Source organism: Mustela erminea, chromosome 5 (genome assembly GCF_009829155.1).
Source record: "Mustela erminea isolate mMusErm1 chromosome 5, mMusErm1.Pri, whole genome shotgun sequence".
Taxonomy (NCBI): domain Eukaryota; kingdom Metazoa; phylum Chordata; class Mammalia; order Carnivora; family Mustelidae; genus Mustela; species Mustela erminea.
In genome coordinates, this window is record NC_045618.1 from 142,439,721 (window position 1) to 142,457,555 (window position 17,835).

The window sequence follows — 17,835 nt, forward strand, 5'->3', positions numbered from 1 at the left end:
CTTCGGCTCAGGTCATGGTCTCAGGGCCCTGGGTCTCAGAGGTCTCAGAGTCCATCGGGCTCTCTGCTCAGCAGGGAGCCTGCTTCCCCCTCTCTCTGCCTGCCTCTCTGCCTACTTGTGATCGCTCTCTGTCAAATAAATAAAATCTTTAAAAAAGAAAAAGTAGGGGCGCCTGGGTGGCTGAGTGGGTTAAAGCCTCTGCCTTCGGCTCAGGTCATGATCCCAAGGTCCTGGGATCGAGCCCCGCATGGGGCTCTCTGCTCAGCGAGGAGCCTGCTTCCTCCTCTCTCTCTGCCTGCCTCTACCTACTTGTGATCTCTCTCTCTCTCTCTCTCTCTGTCAAATAAATAAATAAATAATCTTTAAAAAAAAAAATAAAAAAGAAAAAGTATCCTGTTCTTTGTTTTTCATCTGAGTGATTGAACATAGTGACCGCTTGAATCAAATGAACCTACTTGGCGGGGCTGCGTGCTGAGTGCGGAGCCCGACACGGGGCTCAGTCTCACAACCCCGAGACCTGAGCTGAAACTCGGAGTCAGAGGCTTAACTGACTGTGCCACCCAGACACCCCAACATTTTGTCTTTAACTTGCGTTGTACCCTGATGTCAGAGAACCTGATAATAAGCAGCTAGACATCATATTTTGATAGTGATGTCCCTTGTAGGGTTTGGTTTGGTCTTGTGTTTTGTTTTTGTCTTAAGATTTATTTTAGGGAGAGAGAGTGTGTGCACATGGGGGCCGAGGCGGAGGGGGAGAGAGCATGTCCAGCACACTTCGCGCTCAGCACGGAGCCCCACGCGGGGTTTGATACCCTCAGATCATGGCCTGAGACGAAATCAAGAGTCAAATGCTTTAACTGACTGACTGAGCCTCCCAACGCCCCTTTAGTCTTGTTTGTTGGTTTTTTGTGTTTTTTTTTTTTTAACTCTGATGGGGGGGTGAGAATTGAACAAGCCAATTTTCACTTCACCGTTTGTGAAACATTTTCATGGAGAAGCAGGACGTTTCAGTCAGCAGGGAACACTTTGGAGTGTCTTTATTTTCTGCTTTCAGCACAACATAGTTGCAGACCAACCGGTTTGGGCCTCTGGGTGCTCGACCCCAGCGTAAGAGGCGAGGCCAGCAAAAATTCAGAACAGCATGATTTAGAGTTTGTCAGTGTCGTTATCAAGACCTAACGTAGGTTCAAGGTAGAGGTAAGAAGCTGAGGCCAGAGCAGTAGAGTCAACAAGCCCTGGGCGGAGCACGGCCTGGTTGTGTTGTGGAGGGCTCCTGCCTAGGAGAAATGGAAGGCCCGGCTAGCTGTGTAAACGGGACCCAGGCACAGGGGGCCCAGGAGGCCAAGTGTAATTTACACTTCTGAAGGGTTCGTACAAGGTGGAAATACATCAGCTGCATTTTCTGTATCAGTTGATCCTTTATAGCATCGTTACGGCAGAGAACAGAATGGGGAAGATAAGTTAAAAAATTACGTTAGTCGTTGAGGTATGAGATACTAAGAGCTAACTTGATGGCCGTGGGACAAAGGGCGAAGACCTTCTAAACACCAATAGGAGGGGCGCCTGGGTGGCTCAGAGGGTTAAAGCCTCTGCCTTCGGCTCAGGTCATGGTCTCAGGGTCCTGGGATCGAGCCCCGCATTGGGCTCTCTCCTTGGTGGGGAGCCTGCTTCCTCCTCTCTCTCTCTCTGCCTGCCTCTCTGCCTACTTGTGATCTCTCTCTGTCGAATAAATAAATAAAATCTTTAAAAAAAATAAAAACCCAATAGGATTTGGTGTTTGGGATGTAGGAGATGAATTACGGGGATCCATATTCCTTTTTTTTAGCCTGTTGGATTTGTGACAGTAGTCGTACAAGTAAAGATGTCCTGCATTCCTTGAACACACGACTGTTGAGGGCCAGTTCTGTGCAGACTGCGCCAGGCTCTGGGGATACCTGGGGATCGAAACTGACAAGCGCTCCTGTCCTCGTGGCACGTGCTGTCTAGTGGGAGGGGCCAATGAAAATCACATTGCTGTGATTGTAACTTGCCTGCGTCCGGGTCATGGGATCAGCGTGAAGAGCTGAAAGGGCCGCAGAGCGGGATGGGAGAGGGAGGGGAGAGCCGCGAGAGGGAAGGCTGCAGGGCGGAAGCGGGGCATCAGACTCGGGTCCACATCGCTGTGTCGCTAACAGAATGTGTGGGTGGACAGAAAGCAGAACTCTTGGGGAGTGGTGGGAGGAGGAGAAAGGAAGCTTGACAAGGAGCAGTTCAAGAAGTGGGAGCCGAACCAGGCAAGTGACCGCCGCGTCAGAGTGGGGAACATTCCCGCCAGGCTGAGGAGCACGAGCGCAAAGGTCTGCTGGTTGGGCATCGCGGATATTGGTGACCTTGAAGCAGAACCAGGATTTCAGGAGACTGAGGAGAAAGACTGGGTGGTTAAGAAGTTGGGCTAGCAGCTCTAAATCATCCGCTCCTGAAGCTGCTAATGAAAGCACTTTTCATAGTTTTTAGAATGTATTTGCCCAATACACATTTTTCCTCCACTAAAATAATCAATCTTATGGTGTGTTTCAGATGAAAAAAAAGATATTGACCATGAGACAGTGGTTGAAGAGCAGATCATTGGAGAGAACTCCCCTCCTGATTATTCAGAGTATATGACAGGGAAGAAGCTTCCTCCTGGAGGGATACCCGGCATTGACCTCTCAGACCCCAAACAACTGGCAGAATTCGCTAGGTAAGCCCTCAGAACTTTCCTTTCTCTCTAACAATAGAAAGTACTTGAGAGTCGGCAGCCGTGTTCCTTGTGCGTAAGTTACAGTGGTGGCTGGTAGTCTTAGTCAAGGGAAACTTGGGAAAACAAAAGCAGTTCGTTTTGTTTGTGGGGGTAACTCTGCTAGTGATGTGTGTGGCCCCATTTTAGATCCTGGCAGACAGTAAGGTGAGGCAAATGCTTCTTAATTCCATAGCTCCTAATTGCTTGTGAATACATAAAATTGCACAGAGGTTGATTGGAAATATGGGTCCTCACACCAGCTGGACGCCTTGTGAGCTAGAGCAAGCTGCGGGGGCCTGGCTTGGAGCCGGGCGGGCAGAGCTGACCGGAAAGGAGTCATCAGATCCTTTTCCAGCGTGTCATCAGTTACGCTCCTGGGGTTTGCTTCACTGAAGCAGGCATGACAGGAAGAGATCAAATATTTATGGTGGGGGCCCCCTGTGACCGACCAAGGTGGGCAGTCAGGAAGGTCTGGAGGCGTGTTTGCCTGAAGCGGGCAGGGCTCCCGCAGAAGCCGCTCTCCCCTTTTGTAGTATTTGTTCCCCAGCACTGTTGGGCAGTTTCTACAAGGACGTGAGAACACACTCAGAGACCATTTTAAATAAAATGTGAAATGAACTCATCAACTCTGGGGCAGACGGATGATTTTTTGGCCCGCCCCGAGGTTGCACGGATCCTGGAATAGCCAGGACGTTTGGGCGAGGGCAGGAGGAGGAAGAGAGATCTCTTTGTGATCCCACCCATCCAGAAACAGAGCAGGGGCGCCCTTGTCTGTCTTTATCTTGCGAGCAGAGTGGAGTAGATAAGACTGGAGGCCCTGGAGTGTGCCCTGCCAGAGAAAAAAAACAAGGTGGGTGTCCTCCTGCCATTTGGAGCCTCATTTTCTCCAAGTGTCAGATGGGTGTCAGAGCCAGGGGTATAATAATAAAGGGGTTTGTGCCCTTTTCTCCTATCCTGTGAGACTGCGGCCGTAGGGAAACTACACCTGAACTTATTTCTGATTGACCACGGCTGAACAAAAGTGTTAAGGCTTCTGTTCTTTTGTTCGTGACATTGTGTCTCCCAGCTTTTGTTGGCTTTCGTATTTTAAGTACGGGTATGCTATGTAACTCCATCCCCCCACCCCCTCCACCCCCCCACCCCGTACAAATAAAAATGGAATCTGTAGATAGAATTAACAGTGAGGTTTGAGTTTTGGGGCAGATTGAGTCGAATTGCATGCCAGTGTTTAGTATTGTCATGTGTTTTTAAAGTTAGTCATTTCTTGTTAACGTCTTTGGAGTTTATCGAGGGTAGAGGCTGCAGTCCCCACGGATAGAGCTATGGAAGGCAGGAGTCAAGGAAAGCCTTGTAGAGGGGATGGCGTCTGACCTGAGCCCTGAAAAACACTGAGGTAGGGGGATTGGGGGGGTTTCCATGGTGGGCCTAATGCTAGTGTGGCGTGAGCGCAGTGGAAAGGGAGATGCTCCACACCCACTCGGCATACGCTCCGAGAAGAATAAGTAGGTTTGGCTGGGAATTTGGATGCCTGCCTGTAGGAAGATAGTTGAAGTGTAAGAGATCTCTGAGTTCTCTGAATACTGGCCCCACATCTGTGGATGTTTTTAGTGCGTGGTGGACTGCTGCCGGAGTCCACCCTGTGAGCAGTAGAGAGAGGGCTCTGTGATCAGGGGTTGATGTGGGGGGAATGACATGTCTGCTCTCTCCAGGCTGGGTTGGCGCGGGCACAGACCGCGAGTGGGAGAGGTCCTGAAGGCCTGAGCCAGGATTGCGGTGGCCAGACGGAAAGAAGAAATGAGATCAGGGTGTCAGGAGATGGTGGGAGAGATGGAGAGCCACCCCCGCTGTGTGTCTCCAGGAGGGGAATTAGAATGGAAGCTCAGCGCCTTGCGAAGCCTCAGCCGGCGTGAGATTGGAAGAGTGGTGCTGGTTTGGGGCTCAGGGTGGGCATTGTTGGGGTTTAGGTGTTAGTCATCCCTGTTGGACTTGGAGGTTTCAGGAGGTAAGTCAGGGCTAACTCATCTTCTGCACTGTGACTGCGGCTGAGAGTGACGCAGCCGTCCGCGGTGTGGAGAGGGCGGTTTTGGAGAGGAAAGTCTGGGTAAGACCCTATGATCGGTGGCTGAGGGAACCAGCAGCAGGACACGGGGCTCGTTTAGACAAGCCGTGGTGGCTTAGGGCCCTAAGTACGTACGGCATCACAGAAGCCAAGGGCGTGCTCAGAAGGTCCAGGAGAGGGACGGGGCCCATTTCTCTGAGTTACTGTTGCGGAATGATTTCAGCGTAGGAGCAGAGGGCTGCGGCGGGATTTCGCAGAGAGCAGGAATCGGGGGGTCGTGAGCAGATGTGACTAGGTGTGGTGACCCTTGGCGTTGTTCACCCTCACTGCTGAGTTGAGGCAGCAGATCTGAAAGCTTGTCCCCAGTTTCCTGAACAGAAGATCTGGGGTTTCAGCCCTACACTCAGGGGGTGCGTGTCACTGTTGTCAAATAGAAAGAAGCTTCTGCTTGTTTCCCAGGTGGCCTTGCACCTGCCTCAGGGCTGCCTTCAACCCTACCTGATCTGAATGAGACCTTTCTTGACCCACAGTGGATAATTAGACGACAGTGGAGCCAGGTTCTGAGAGTTGCAAGGGAGAGTTTCTGTAAACAGCATTCTTGATCGAGCAGAGCTGCCAGTCAAATACAAGGCAGGAAAGTGGCCATTGTAGACACCTAAGGATTCGTTTTATGTCGCGCCTACCCTGTCTGAGGGGGTTACTGGAGGATATACTTCAGGGGGACGACGGCACACATCAAAAGGAAGCCTTCCTGAAGAATCTGGCGAACCAGAAAATTAGGGGGGCAGCTCTGCCGCAGGCTGGACACCCATTCAGTTGAGAACAGACAGTCGGTGAGTTGTGGGGCTTTGTTCAGGAGAACTCGAGTTCATCCAGCAGCGCGCAGAATGAGTAAGAAGCCAGAAGGTCTTGGTGGTTTGGGAGAAGAGTTTTGTAAAAAGGAAGATAATCAGAAACCCCCTGAAGAGAGAGGCAGTGCTAATAAACCGTGGCCTAAAAGTGGGCGTAAAGTTGATGGTCATTGAAGTTCAGAGAACTTGTTGGCCTGATTCTGCAAGTCTCTCCTTGGTCCTGAAGCTGCTCCGTTGGACTCACAGAGCAGGAAATGTGATCCCAGCACCCAGTTACGGTCCACAGTAGGCGATCTCTTTCCATAATCATCTGAATGTAGTGTGTTGTCTTTTCTGATCATTCTGCAAAGGTTTCCTTTTGTGCACTGAACGGAATGAGATCCCGCTCATCCCGACGGTGTACACAAAGAGAAGGGGAGGGTTGCCCTCCTGCTCATCTCCGTTGTCCCCCGCCCTCGGCCCCCCAGTCCTAGAACAGATCACAGAAAACTGTCACGTCTCTAATTGGACGGTGGCGGTGGTGAGAGAGACTGGAGCCTGGAATGGCCTCTCTTGTTAGGTCTTTGCATTTTGAGGATGTGTAGAACCAGCCTCTCAAGAGGGTTTTCCGGGGTCCCTAGCCGTGGTGACTGGGACTCTGAAAGCTGAAGACAAGAGAGGCACCAAGTTGCAGATTGTTGGGGGCCAGACCCCGTCTTCTCTTGGAAAGACGCACAGAACCTCCTTCTTCCTCCTGTACCCCGTGGCTCAGCTGTCGGCTTGGGGTAGCGTGTTGGCTGCTTTTCCCTCTCCTCCGTGTGCTGGGGTGAGGGGCTTCTGCACTGGGCTTGGAACTAACCAAAGAATGGCTCAGATTCGTGCCGCACGGAGCCTAGAGAATCAGTTAGGAGTAAGTAAATCAGTTACGGGGCGGGTCACGAGTGTAAGAAGTCCTGGTATTGGGGGGTGACTGTCCTTTTTTAAATACTTCAGAATGTGGCCAGTAGGTGGGACCTGGCAAGTTCTTGTTCCAGATTAAATGAACAGCCTTTTTGCCTTTTCCGTTACCTGTAGTTAGCCCTTTGGAAACTTCTGGTCTGGCCAGATGAGAATTAAAAGTGGTTAGGTCAGCCACAAGTCGGTTATTTTTGTTGTCGTCCGCCCTGAGACTTCTCAGGAGTAGCTCGAGGATGAGCCGGGGTGGCGGGGTGGAAAGAACGTGGCAGGGCTGCGTGCTGCCTCCCTGGGACGTACTTGGTCTAGCAGTAGTCTGGTTTGTCCAGGGGCGCTGCTCTCCTCGGCACCAGGAAGGAAGGGGAGTTGGCGGTTGCAGAGGGGAGAGCTGGAGCTGGGTTTCGCTGGGGCTTCTGGCCACCCCCGTCCCCCAGCGCAGGTCCCCTTGGGGCTTCCAGGCTGCCGGGGACAGACTTATCCTCGTTTGAGAATCTTTGCTTCAAAAATGGTCCATCTCGGTGTCTGGGACCTAAAGCTTTGACTTAGAACTCTGATTTCTCCTTGCTGGAAGCGGTGCCAGGAGACTCCTGCAGGCTTCTGGTCCCAGAGTCCAGCCTTTACAGCGCTGCCCCCACTCCGCCCCTCCGCGGCCCCCCCCCCACTCCGCCCCGCCCACAGTGTGCGGAGAGCCAGGGCTAGCAGCCGTGCCGCACAGAGCGTGCACTCACCCCCCTTGTTGGCACCTTGCGCCTCCACGCCACTGGTAATCTGCCCAGGGTGCCTTTCTGCTCACCTTAGGCCATTTTCCTCTAATCTCTCAGCCCTTTAGTTAGAAATGGTGGCTTGGAGCGCTGGAACCTTCTGGGTTGTTAAGTATGATTGGCCCTTTTTTTTTAAAGGCATGAACTAATTTTTAGCTAGACCCATGTAATCCACGGCTGGGGATAAGAATAGCTGTCATTCCCCGAGAGCTTCACGTACAGGCTGTCTTTGAGTCTAGGCAGCTACAAAGCTGGTAGCATTCCACCTTTTTACAGAGTGAGAAACTGAGGCTGAGAAGTGCAGTGATTTGCTCAAGGTCGTGCATCTGGTAGGAGTTGGCGTCAAGCCCGCCCCCGTGTACCCCGCTGCCATTGGTGGCCTCCTGTGTAAAGTATCCAGGAAAAACTCCGATCTTGGTTATTCAGAATAGTTTGGGCGGTAATTTAAGGGATGTTCCAGGTAGCAGTATATTATTTTAGTCTTTTCAAAAATGACTTTTTTAGGATTTCAAATACTTCTTTTTATTTTGTAGGTTGGTGCCTACAAAAGTTGGTGCCACGAAGATATTAATTTTAGTCTTTACTCACCAAAAAAACCCCCGACTTTGAATCTCGTTTTTGGAAAATGACCTTTTCAGTGTTTGCCTTCGAATATATAAAGGCACCAACACACACTGCCTCGTTCGCCGCTATGGTGAGGAAGGCCGCTTTGCCAAGGAGCTTGAGAGAGCTGCAGTTCAACCTTTCACTTCCTTCTTGTGTCCGGGGGTGTTTGCCCAAATACATTTTAAACTTTCATTCTAAAATCAATTACATTGCTACGTGCTGGCCCCACACTTTGCAAAGGACATTTTAAGAAAAATCCCACTTAATGATAACATTTAAGAAATCGAGTGTTTGGTTAATGGCACTTGGGGACCATGCCCTTTAATTTTGTGTATGTTTGAAAATCTCCATGATAAAAGGTTTTTAAAAATCAAGTTCCTGGGAATAAATTTAAGAAAATGTGGGGGTGGGGAGTCGGCTGGTCACATCTGTCCCACTGCAGCAGGTGCCGCACTGACAGGGACCCCGCATTGGAGCCCCAGATGGGTGGGGCAGGCAGTGGTTGTCTTTGCCACTTACCTGTCAACCCAGTGGGCATTTTAAAAAGTTGGTGTATTAATAGAATTTTCAAACAATAAAAGTCACCCTCTTTTAGGTGAGTACCACTCTTGTAAATTTGGACAGACACGATCACGTAGCCATGTCCGCAGCCAAGAGAGACAGAGCATTTCCGTGCAATCATCAAAAGAGGAAATGTTACTCTTTGGGAAGACAGAAGCCTGGTTCTTAATAATACCCTTTTTTCTTACTTGATTGGAGTAGAACCCATTCATTTGGGTCACTGTTGTTTTCCAAACTCTGCTCTGACCTCCAGGTGGCGCAGTGGCACCAGATTTTTGTCTTAAGTTCGTGAGCTCAGAGCAGCTCCAGGGTTTACGGGTGTTTAAGATAACAGGCAAGTTCAAAGCTCTGTATGCAATAGACATAGGCATTTAGAAAACACTTGCTTACTGATGGCGTAATCCCCCAAGTAGAAGAAAGAGTGAGTGTTTGCCGGGTTGGAAAGGGGGCAGATAGCAAGCTGGAAATACTCTGAGAATTTTGAACAGACTCCCCTTAGCAGTAAGTTCCAGCCACCAGATAAATTGGTTCAGCAACGCCCCTCCAGGGTTGGAGAGTTTAACTAGATGACTTTGTCAGTTCAGGTTTTATAAAAAAAAATCTTCAGGTCATCTTTTTCCCAGCTCAAGAGTGAAGAAGGACTTTGCACTAGGGCCTTTGCTAACTTAAAGATGACTGCAGAAATCTTTTGTGAGGAGAGAGTGCTGGTAAGTTAGCTCTTACTGGTAAGGCACTGCTGACCTCGTGACTCATTGGCGAACTGCAGCCTCACGTAGGACAGTGAGGGGGCAGGCAGTGGGACAGAAGGAACATCTGTCTCAGAGATGTAAATCTGTTTTTCTAGCTTCTCTAGGAGCTCTTAATCTCTCACCCTCTAGCACACACAGATCTGTAGGGAGTGTTCGGAGAGAAAGTTTTGACAAAAGACCAAAGGTTGGTTCAGTGGAAATAGCAGGTAGGTAAGCTACCAAGTCAGAAAGCTCCCTGGGCCGGCCACACAGGGCTCTGCTGCCCGCAAGATCAGGACTCCTCTGTTATACCCCCATCCCGAAGCAGGGCCAGAAATCTCTGTCGTTTAAAAAAAAAAATCTTATTTGAAAAGCAGTAACCTCCCTCCTACCCCCACCATCAGAAGTAGTAGCATGATGAAATTCAGCAGTGGGGAAGGGCATGGGGTGTTCCCACCTGTCCACCCGTCCCTGGGGGCTCCTCCCCAAAACACCAACACCAGGTTCATTTACTATGTTTCTTTCCGGAGATAATGTATATAAATGATCTTCTGTTTACAAGGACTCTTCTGTACCCTTTTAAAAAATTATCTCTCGAAGATAACGTCTGTCAGTATGAAACGAACCCTCCTTTTTTTTTTTTTTTTTTTAAAGCAGTTTCGTAGGATCTGTGTTTAAGACCCTCCCCCATCTGCTGCTTCCTTTTCACAAGGTGTCTTTGTTATCACAGCAGCTGCTTGTGGACACCTTGCTCTGCTCCCACTAAGAGACTCCTCTGTGGTTTGGGCTGGTGGTCTTGTGTTATTTAAAGGGCTTAGAGGAAAGAGCAGATACACGAAGCTCGCAGACCTCACTTCCGGTCTGCGCTGCCCCAGCTCGCTCACTGCGAGACCATGGCCGCGACTCGGGCTTTGTGAGCACCAGCACCCGCGTCTGGCGAGCCGGGGCGGGCGTGCCCCAGTCACGGGCACCCAGTGAGTGTGGTCGGTCGTATCCCTTCCCTCCTGGACACAAACTGTAACCGTAGATGTTTGTATCTGTAAGGAGAACATTTTAGGGACTAAAATGATTGATGCCAGATGAGTCTACCCACTCCTACAAATCTCTCTTTCTCTCTCTTTTCTTTTTTTTTTTTTTTTCTTTTTGGTAAGAATGAAGCCAAGAAAAATTAAAGAAGATGATGCTCCAAGAACAATAGCTTGCCCTCATAAAGTAAGTAATGCTAGGGGAAAAGTGTTCGTTAGACGCCGATGAAGATCTAGAGAGCCCATAATCAATCTGCACTGTTATTTCCATTGAATAATTAAATGAGGAACTCTAATCTTTGTTTTTGAAATTCAAGAGGCTATATATGTGATGTAAGTTTTGTTCAGTAAAGGCCACTTAAATTTAAATACTGTAAAATGGGGCTGCTGTAGGGCGCCAAGTGTTTTTGCTCTTACTGTATATCGAATACACGATGTTAGGGTTTTATTTCTTCTTTTTGGATGATGAACAAGTCAGTCTTAAGACATTGGGTTTTGTCTCACCCGTGGACCTTTGTGGGGCTCTAAACTCACTATGAAAATTTGGATAGTATTTGGATGCTGCTAAAGTAAGCCTCATAAAACTACATTCCCTTCACGATTTTCTTTATTTTCCCTGTTAACTCCGTGTTACTTACAGGGGTGCCTAATTGTTTTCAAATGCGGTGTCTTTCGAAGAAAACGATCACCTAAAAAGTACTTGGAAGTGTTGGTTGGGTCTGTTTCACACTTAATTGGATGGGTATAAAACTAACAGAAAAAGAAGTATCATGTAGGTGGGCAGAAAGTTTTCATGGGATAAAGAATTTTTGAAAATCAGTAATTGAGGAAGAATGGGTTTCATTCGGCGATGACCGTCGAGTGACCGACCACCCACAGCTTCTTTGTGTGGTTTTTCGACACGCTTAGTGTAGCGATTTTGAGATATAAAATGAGTTCCTCTGGGGGCCAACACGTAAAGAAGCATTTGAAAACAGTTAGGTCCTAAGTGCCTGTGCTCTTTCTAGCTTCTCCTTGTACTTCCAAATTACATTTTTAAAAAAATTCCATTTGCTAAATGGAAACACAGCCTAGGGGTCAAGGTGCCAAAGCCGCAGCTTCCCTCTCCCTCGTGCCTGTGAAACCCTCCTCCTCCTGTGCTGTCCGCCCGTCCCCCGCCCGCTCCTCCCTGGACAGCAGCTGCAGAGGAAACCGGGCGGGCCGCGCTTGTCCCGAGAGCCCCCCGCCCGCCCCACGCCTCCCGCTCCGGTGTCCGTGTGCTGCTGCTTTTCCTAGTGTCTCACAAAATCAGTTTCTTCTGTAGTTGCCATTCCTTGGAGACCCTCTTCTCTGTGAAGGGGAAGGAGGCAAAGAGAGAAGAGGGGACAGTGTGCGACGGAGAGTGGCAGCCCGCTCTTGCGGCGCAGAGTCCGGGGCCCACCAAAGGCAGTGGTGGACGGCTGTCATTTCAGCCCCGTGGTTTGCCGGGGCTTCTGGTACTTGGTCTGGGGACAGAGTTGGCTGAGGCAGCTGTGGTGTGGCTGGAAGCCAGGCTGCTGGGTTCTAGCCCCAGCTCGGCTCCTCTGAGCAGTGTGACCTTGGGCAAGTCTACTTAAAGACATCTCTGAGCCTCAGTTTCCTGGTCTGTAACACAAGGGCTTGCATTGAACGGGAAGATCTTTTCCAGCTGTCTGGGTTTTGTCTTAAGTCATTTAATATTTCTACTGTGCTGCTGAGGAATGGAAGTGGGGGTCGGCGGGTGGTTTCGTTCTTGGGTCGGTGAAGGCTGTTTCCCGTGGTTGGGGCCTTCGTAACAGTTCGCAGTGCGAACCGCTGAGCTGCTCTCTCTGTCCGAAGGGCTGCACGAAGATGTTCAGGGACAACTCTGCCATGCGGAAGCACCTGCACACCCACGGCCCCCGAGTCCACGTCTGTGCAGAGTGTGGCAAAGCTTTTGTTGAGAGCTCGAAACTAAAACGACACCAACTGGTTCATACTGGAGAGAAGCCCTTTCAGGTAGAGCTGGTCCCTTCCCCCTCCCCACACAGCTGGCAGGTGGAGGCGGGGCTGCGGGCGCTGGGGAGACGGACACCCGGAGACCCCGGGGGCTCTCAGTGGGGCTCTCGGTGCTTCTTAAGGGAGGAACCGAAGCGGTGTCCCATTGGAGGGCCCGGAAGGGCTGCCCCGGCGCTTGCCTTCCCGGTGCGCAGCCGCTCTGGTCCTGGAGGGGGGCACGGTGTATCGGGGTGTCAAGGGGGTGTACTTCATATCAGCAGAAAAACTGGATTGCTCAAGAGCAAGCCTGAAACTGCATTTCCAGTGCATTCACTGTGGGATGGAAGCAGTTTGTCTTCCGTAGTTGATGGAAGGCACCGCATCACTCATTGATGGAGAGTTCCAAAACAGTACCGTGGGGAGTCAGCGCAGTGACGTTCCTCTCGTTTTAGAAACCGTCTCCAGGGACGGACGGGCAGGGCAGCTCCCGTTTCACAGGGCTCTTTCGGCTACTTGACACCAGAAACCTTCCTGCTCAGCTGTATTTTATTATCTGGAGCACCCGCACAGTGCTGAGACCTTAACATGAGCCCGGGAGAGGTTCTTGGTGTTTGTTTTGGCAAGTGCTTCTCTTACCCCGTATTTAAACAGTGAGGGCTGCGCCTGGGTGTTGGAGAGATCCCGTGTGCAGAGTTAGAGCTCCCCACCCACTTGTCCTGGGATGGGCCTGGCGCATGTCCCTGAAGCCAGGGGCACGAGGTGCGCGGCGAGCCAGGCCGGCTGCTCCCCGCCGCCCGCTGCCTGCCCTCTCGGCCCCATCACGGTTGCTGAGTTGGGTTGTCTCTGGTCTCTCCTCGACAGTGCACATTCGAAGGCTGCGGGAAACGCTTTTCACTGGACTTCAATTTGCGCACGCACGTGCGAATCCATACCGGAGACAGGCCCTATGTGTGCCCCTTCGATGGCTGTAATAAGAAGTTTGCTCAGTCAACTAACCTGAAATCTCACATCTTAACACACGCTAAGGCCAAAAACAACCAGTGAGAAGAAGACGGAGAAGACCCTTCTCGACCCCGGGGAGCATCTTCCAGGAGTGTGATTGGGAATAAATATGCCTCTCCTTTGTATATTGTTTCTAGGAAAGAATTTTAAAAAATGAATCCTACACACCTAAGGGACATGTTTTGATAAAGTAGTAAAAATTAAAAAAAAAAAAACTTTAATAAGATGACATTGCTAAGATGCTCTATCTTGCTCTGTAATCTCGTTTCAAAAACACGGTGTTTTTGTAAAGTGTGGTCCCAACAGGAGGACAGTTCATGAACTTCGCATCAAAAGACAATTCTTTATACAACAGTGCTAAAAATGGGACTTCTTTTCACATTCTTATAAATATGAAGCTCACCTGTTGCTTACAATTTTTTTAATTTTGTATTTTCCAAGTGTGCATATTGTACACTTTTTGGGGATATGCTTAGTAATGCTATGTGTGATTTTTCTGGAGGTTGATAACTTTGCTTGCAGTAGATTTTCTTTAAAAGAATGGGCAGTTACATGCATACTTCAAAAGTATTTTCCTGTAAAAAAAAAGTTATATAGGTTTTGTTTGCTATCTTAATTTTGGTTGTATTCTTTGATGTTAACACATTTTGTATAATTGTATCGTATAGCTGTATTGAATCATGTAGTATCAAATATTAGATGTGATTTAATAGTGTTAATCAATTTAAACCCATTTTAGTCACTTTTTTTTTTCCGAAAAATACTGCCAGATGCTGATGTTCAGTGTAATTTCTTTGCCTGTTCAGTTACAGAAAGTGGTGCTCAGCTGTAGAATGTATTGTACCTTTTACCACCTGATGTGTACACCCCATGTAACAGAAAAGGGCAACAATAAAACAGCAATCCTACAGAAAGAATACGGCAGAAAAAGATCTGTAAGCACAGTCTTATTTCCTTTTGTTGTCCAGCATAATTATAATTCTCGAGCCTCCCAGAAATTGGAAGCTAAATAAAGCAACTCAAGTTTCCTTTATTTTGCACTCAACGACAGTGACTTGTGATGGCAGCGGTGCATGGAGGTTGCAGGACTTCCTGTGCGTGCTGAATTCTGGGAGAGAGTAGGTGACAGGCACCCCGAGTTAAGGAACTACCTCAGAGTACCCCAAACCGGGCCCCGTTGGTGGTAGGATTTTGATTTTAGCCTCCCCACCCCCCTCCCACCCCCAGCAAGAGAGTGACTGGAGCAGCTGCGCCCCGGCCCGTGGGCGTGCGCTCAAGGTAAGCGGTCCCCGGGATGGGCACGAGCAGAGGGGAGACCCGAGGGCACCTGCCGGCGCGGGCTGCCTTCAGGGCGGCCCCAGCAGGTCCTTGGCTGGTCTGGCGGGAAGCGCTTTGGGTTCTCGGCTGTCCTTGGAGAGCCTTGGTTCCTCCGTCCCATGGAGTCTCTCAGGGCAGGCCCAGGTGGCAGTTGCGTGCCGGTGGCTTCCTTTCCCGGCTTCTCCCCGGCCACCGAGCACAGGCCGGCAGGGTGATTGGATGGTGAATACTGTACTCAGTGAGTACTTTACCTCTCGCGTTGTGACCTCCTAAGCGTACGATTATAATTTTTGCATTTTACTAAGAGTCGAGTATCAGACTCGCTAGACTATTATAAACTGCCATGATACAGCAAAAATCGCATTTATTCCAAACGCAAACATGCCGTGTGTGCCGCACGCCTGACTCCGCGAGGTCACTGGCGCGCTGGCTGCGGTCTGAGGTCTGTGTACCAGATGTCCAGGACACCCGTCAGGTCAGAATCGCAGCCCTGTCTCTTACAGCTTCTCCATCGGTCAGTGACCTAGTAACAGTGACCCTGGGGCTCTCCAGAATTTTGAAGTGCCTTCTGAATCCTAAATGACAAATTTAACTTGAGACACTTTTTCTTATTCGTTCAGAATCTGGTATCCCTTGGGTAGTTTGATGGAACTGAGTTAATCAGAAGACCCCCAATGTTTTCGGGATAAGCCCGGCTTTGCTGTATCTGGCAGTCAGGAGAGAGGTAAGCCGGTGGCAGAGGTCCCCTTCGAAGCTGCGTGCCCCAGTGCCAACATGAGGTTCTCTGAGCAGACCTGGGGCGGAGGCCTCCCCTGAGGCCCGTGGTGTAAGTGCCCTCACGTCCCCTCTCCACCATCAGGGGAGCGGTCTCGGGGCGATGACTGCATTAGGAGTCCGGCACCACGCCACCCTTGCCCAGCACTGCCACATGGGAGCCTGGGCCCGGCGCTGTCCCCAGGACTCCCGCCCTGGGGCCCACGGCCAGGCTGACTTGGCCGTGGGGAGGTGTCACCAGCAACCCTCACCCCGAGCCACGCCGAGACCTACAGAGAAGCCGGGCTCCCGTGTGAGCAAGGTCCCCTCTTCCTCTGTGCCTTGACCCCTTAGGGGATGCCCTGGTCATCTCTTCCACCCCTTCTGTCTCTGAGGGGAACAGCCGTCGCTCCCCCGGCCCCTTTGTCCGTGTGTCTTTCTCTCACGGTCTGCAGAGTTCATCTCTGACAGGAGTTGAAGTGGGGGTTTGAAGGCGGTGGCGTGTCCCAGGTTCCTGGTTGGCGGGCACTCTCGATTCCCGTTAGTGTAGGAAGCTCCTCGGGGAGCGGCAGTGGAAGAAGAGCCGTTGTCCTCGTGGGCTGTAACCGAAACCCGTCGTGCTTGTGGTTAGAATTTATAATTTTGCTAAAGATGTAATTTACTGCAGTTTGAAGTGGTCTTCTAACAGTGAGTCCCTTGTCTGGAGAATTAACCTGATTTGTAAGTAATTACTGATAGACATATTTTCTTACATCCGAACTGAAATAAATGCATGTTTCTAGCATATGTAATATAAAAGCTCCAGAGGATAAGTTTACATTTAACAAGATGTTGTTTTCTATTTTTGGATTTCTTATGATTTTCCCCCCTTTTTTGGTAGCGGGGGCTTAGGGGGAAGCATAATATTTGTATAAAGAACTGTCACCCCAGAGTGACATTTATTTTCCAAGGTGACATTGAACTCACGCTGTTGGTTTCATATGGTGTTTGTGTGCTGTGCCTAGATTCGAGGCCTGAGGATTTGAGGAAAATCAAGACTTTCCCCCGCTGTTTGGTTTTCACGTGCGGGTTCTTTTAAATGTCACTTTGCTGAATTTGAGTCAGGCGAGGCCCTTTGATAGAATAGTATCTCGATGCCTGCTGGGGTTGCCAAGCAGAGTTCTAGATGGTTTCTTCACAGGTAGAGTCACTCCCGTTCAGCAAAAACCCAGAGACCCTTCGGGCCGCCCGAGGGGTCGCTGCAGTGCGGATGGGGGGCGGGGGGCTTGCTGGCTGCCCCCGCCCCGCCCCGCCCCACCTAGCTGTCCTCGCGCACCTCCCAGTGTGTGTCCGCGGCGCCGGAACACCTGGCCGCCCCCGAGTTGCTGAGTGGGAGACGATGACCGCCCGCGCCGCAGGTAGAGAGAATCGATGGCTCCTTGTCTGACTCCTTTGTGGCCTGGGATTGGCAGGGCTCAGGAAAGCCGTGTTACGAATCTTGGATTCCTGAAGTTCCTTCTGTTTTCTGGACATCTTGACCACCAGCAAGAGCAAGGATCCCGAGAGGTCAGTAGAGCGGGGGAGCCGAAGCTGCTGACAGGCGTCCTCTCCATGCCCCGGCCCACCCAGAGGCTTCCTCCTTGGCTGCGCCGCTGGCCTGCGGAAGCCCGCGGCCCGCCTGTCGTCGGATGGCCTCGGACCGGGCGCTTGTCTGACGTGGTCGCCCGCGTCCCAGCTCCCGCTGCCGTTAGTGGAAGTCCAGCGGGCCGGGGCCCGTGCGTGCCGCTCAGACTCCAAGCTCTGCTTCCTTGCAGCTCCGGTCATGCATGCCGTGGCCGGCACTTGGACTTGCCAGAAGGTCCTTCAGATTCCCTCTCCCGTGTGCAGACGCAGTTGACTGTCTGGCTAGGTCTCCTGCACCCGAACTTACTGGCCTTGGCTAGCTTGGTTACTGCTCATGTTAGGTTCAGGTTCCCTGGTTGCGTGAATTCAGTGTGAGTGCAGGCCCATTAGAGCAGCGGCATCGGGCTTCTAGAAGGAGGCTGGCCCCTGCACAAGACGGGTATCCCTGGCTGGAAGGCTACGGTGTCCTCTCCAGGGTGGAGCGGTCAGCAGGGTGCTGGAGGAGATGTTTAAGCTGAGACCCTGTGGAGATGTGGGAGGGGTGGGTGGCCTGTCGATGCACCTTCTCCATTCCCCTTGTCAACACGGGAAGGGAATGTTGACCGTGAACATGGCTGTTAGTTTAGGGCAGCAGGCAAATCTAGCTTACTGCGGGCCAGTCACCCTGCTTCCCGTTTCTGACCAGCATCCTGGGAGTCTGCCGTGGGCCAGTGTGTGGTGGTGCCACGTTCTTCTGAGTCCCAGTGATTTTCCATCAAGTGGCAAGTTGGATCCAATTGCTTTTCCTCCAGGACACTCAGACGCCATAAGAAACAGCATCGGGATGTGGTGGGGGGGGGCGGCTGCCGTGCTGTGTTCTGTTTGCTGCTCTGTCGGCCGCAGTGTTCGCACACAGAGCAGAGGGG

At 50.9% G+C, this 17,835-nt stretch overlaps 1 protein-coding gene across 1 annotated transcript in view; it reads left to right on the plus strand.

Annotated features, from left to right (window-relative positions):
* The window catches only part of YY1 (YY1 transcription factor), a 28,905-nt gene extending 14,602 nt beyond the window's left edge, over positions 1-14,303 (plus strand). Inside the window, exons 2-5 of the mRNA XM_032345257.1 lie at positions 2,557-2,719; positions 10,409-10,469; positions 12,119-12,277; positions 13,118-14,303. Coding sequence (XP_032201148.1) covers positions 2,557-2,719; positions 10,409-10,469; positions 12,119-12,277; positions 13,118-13,300 — 566 coding nt within the window. The 3' untranslated portion in view covers positions 13,301-14,303. The remainder of the gene's footprint in view (positions 1-2,556; positions 2,720-10,408; positions 10,470-12,118; positions 12,278-13,117) is intronic.
* The last annotated feature ends 3,532 nt before the right edge of the window (positions 14,304-17,835 follow it).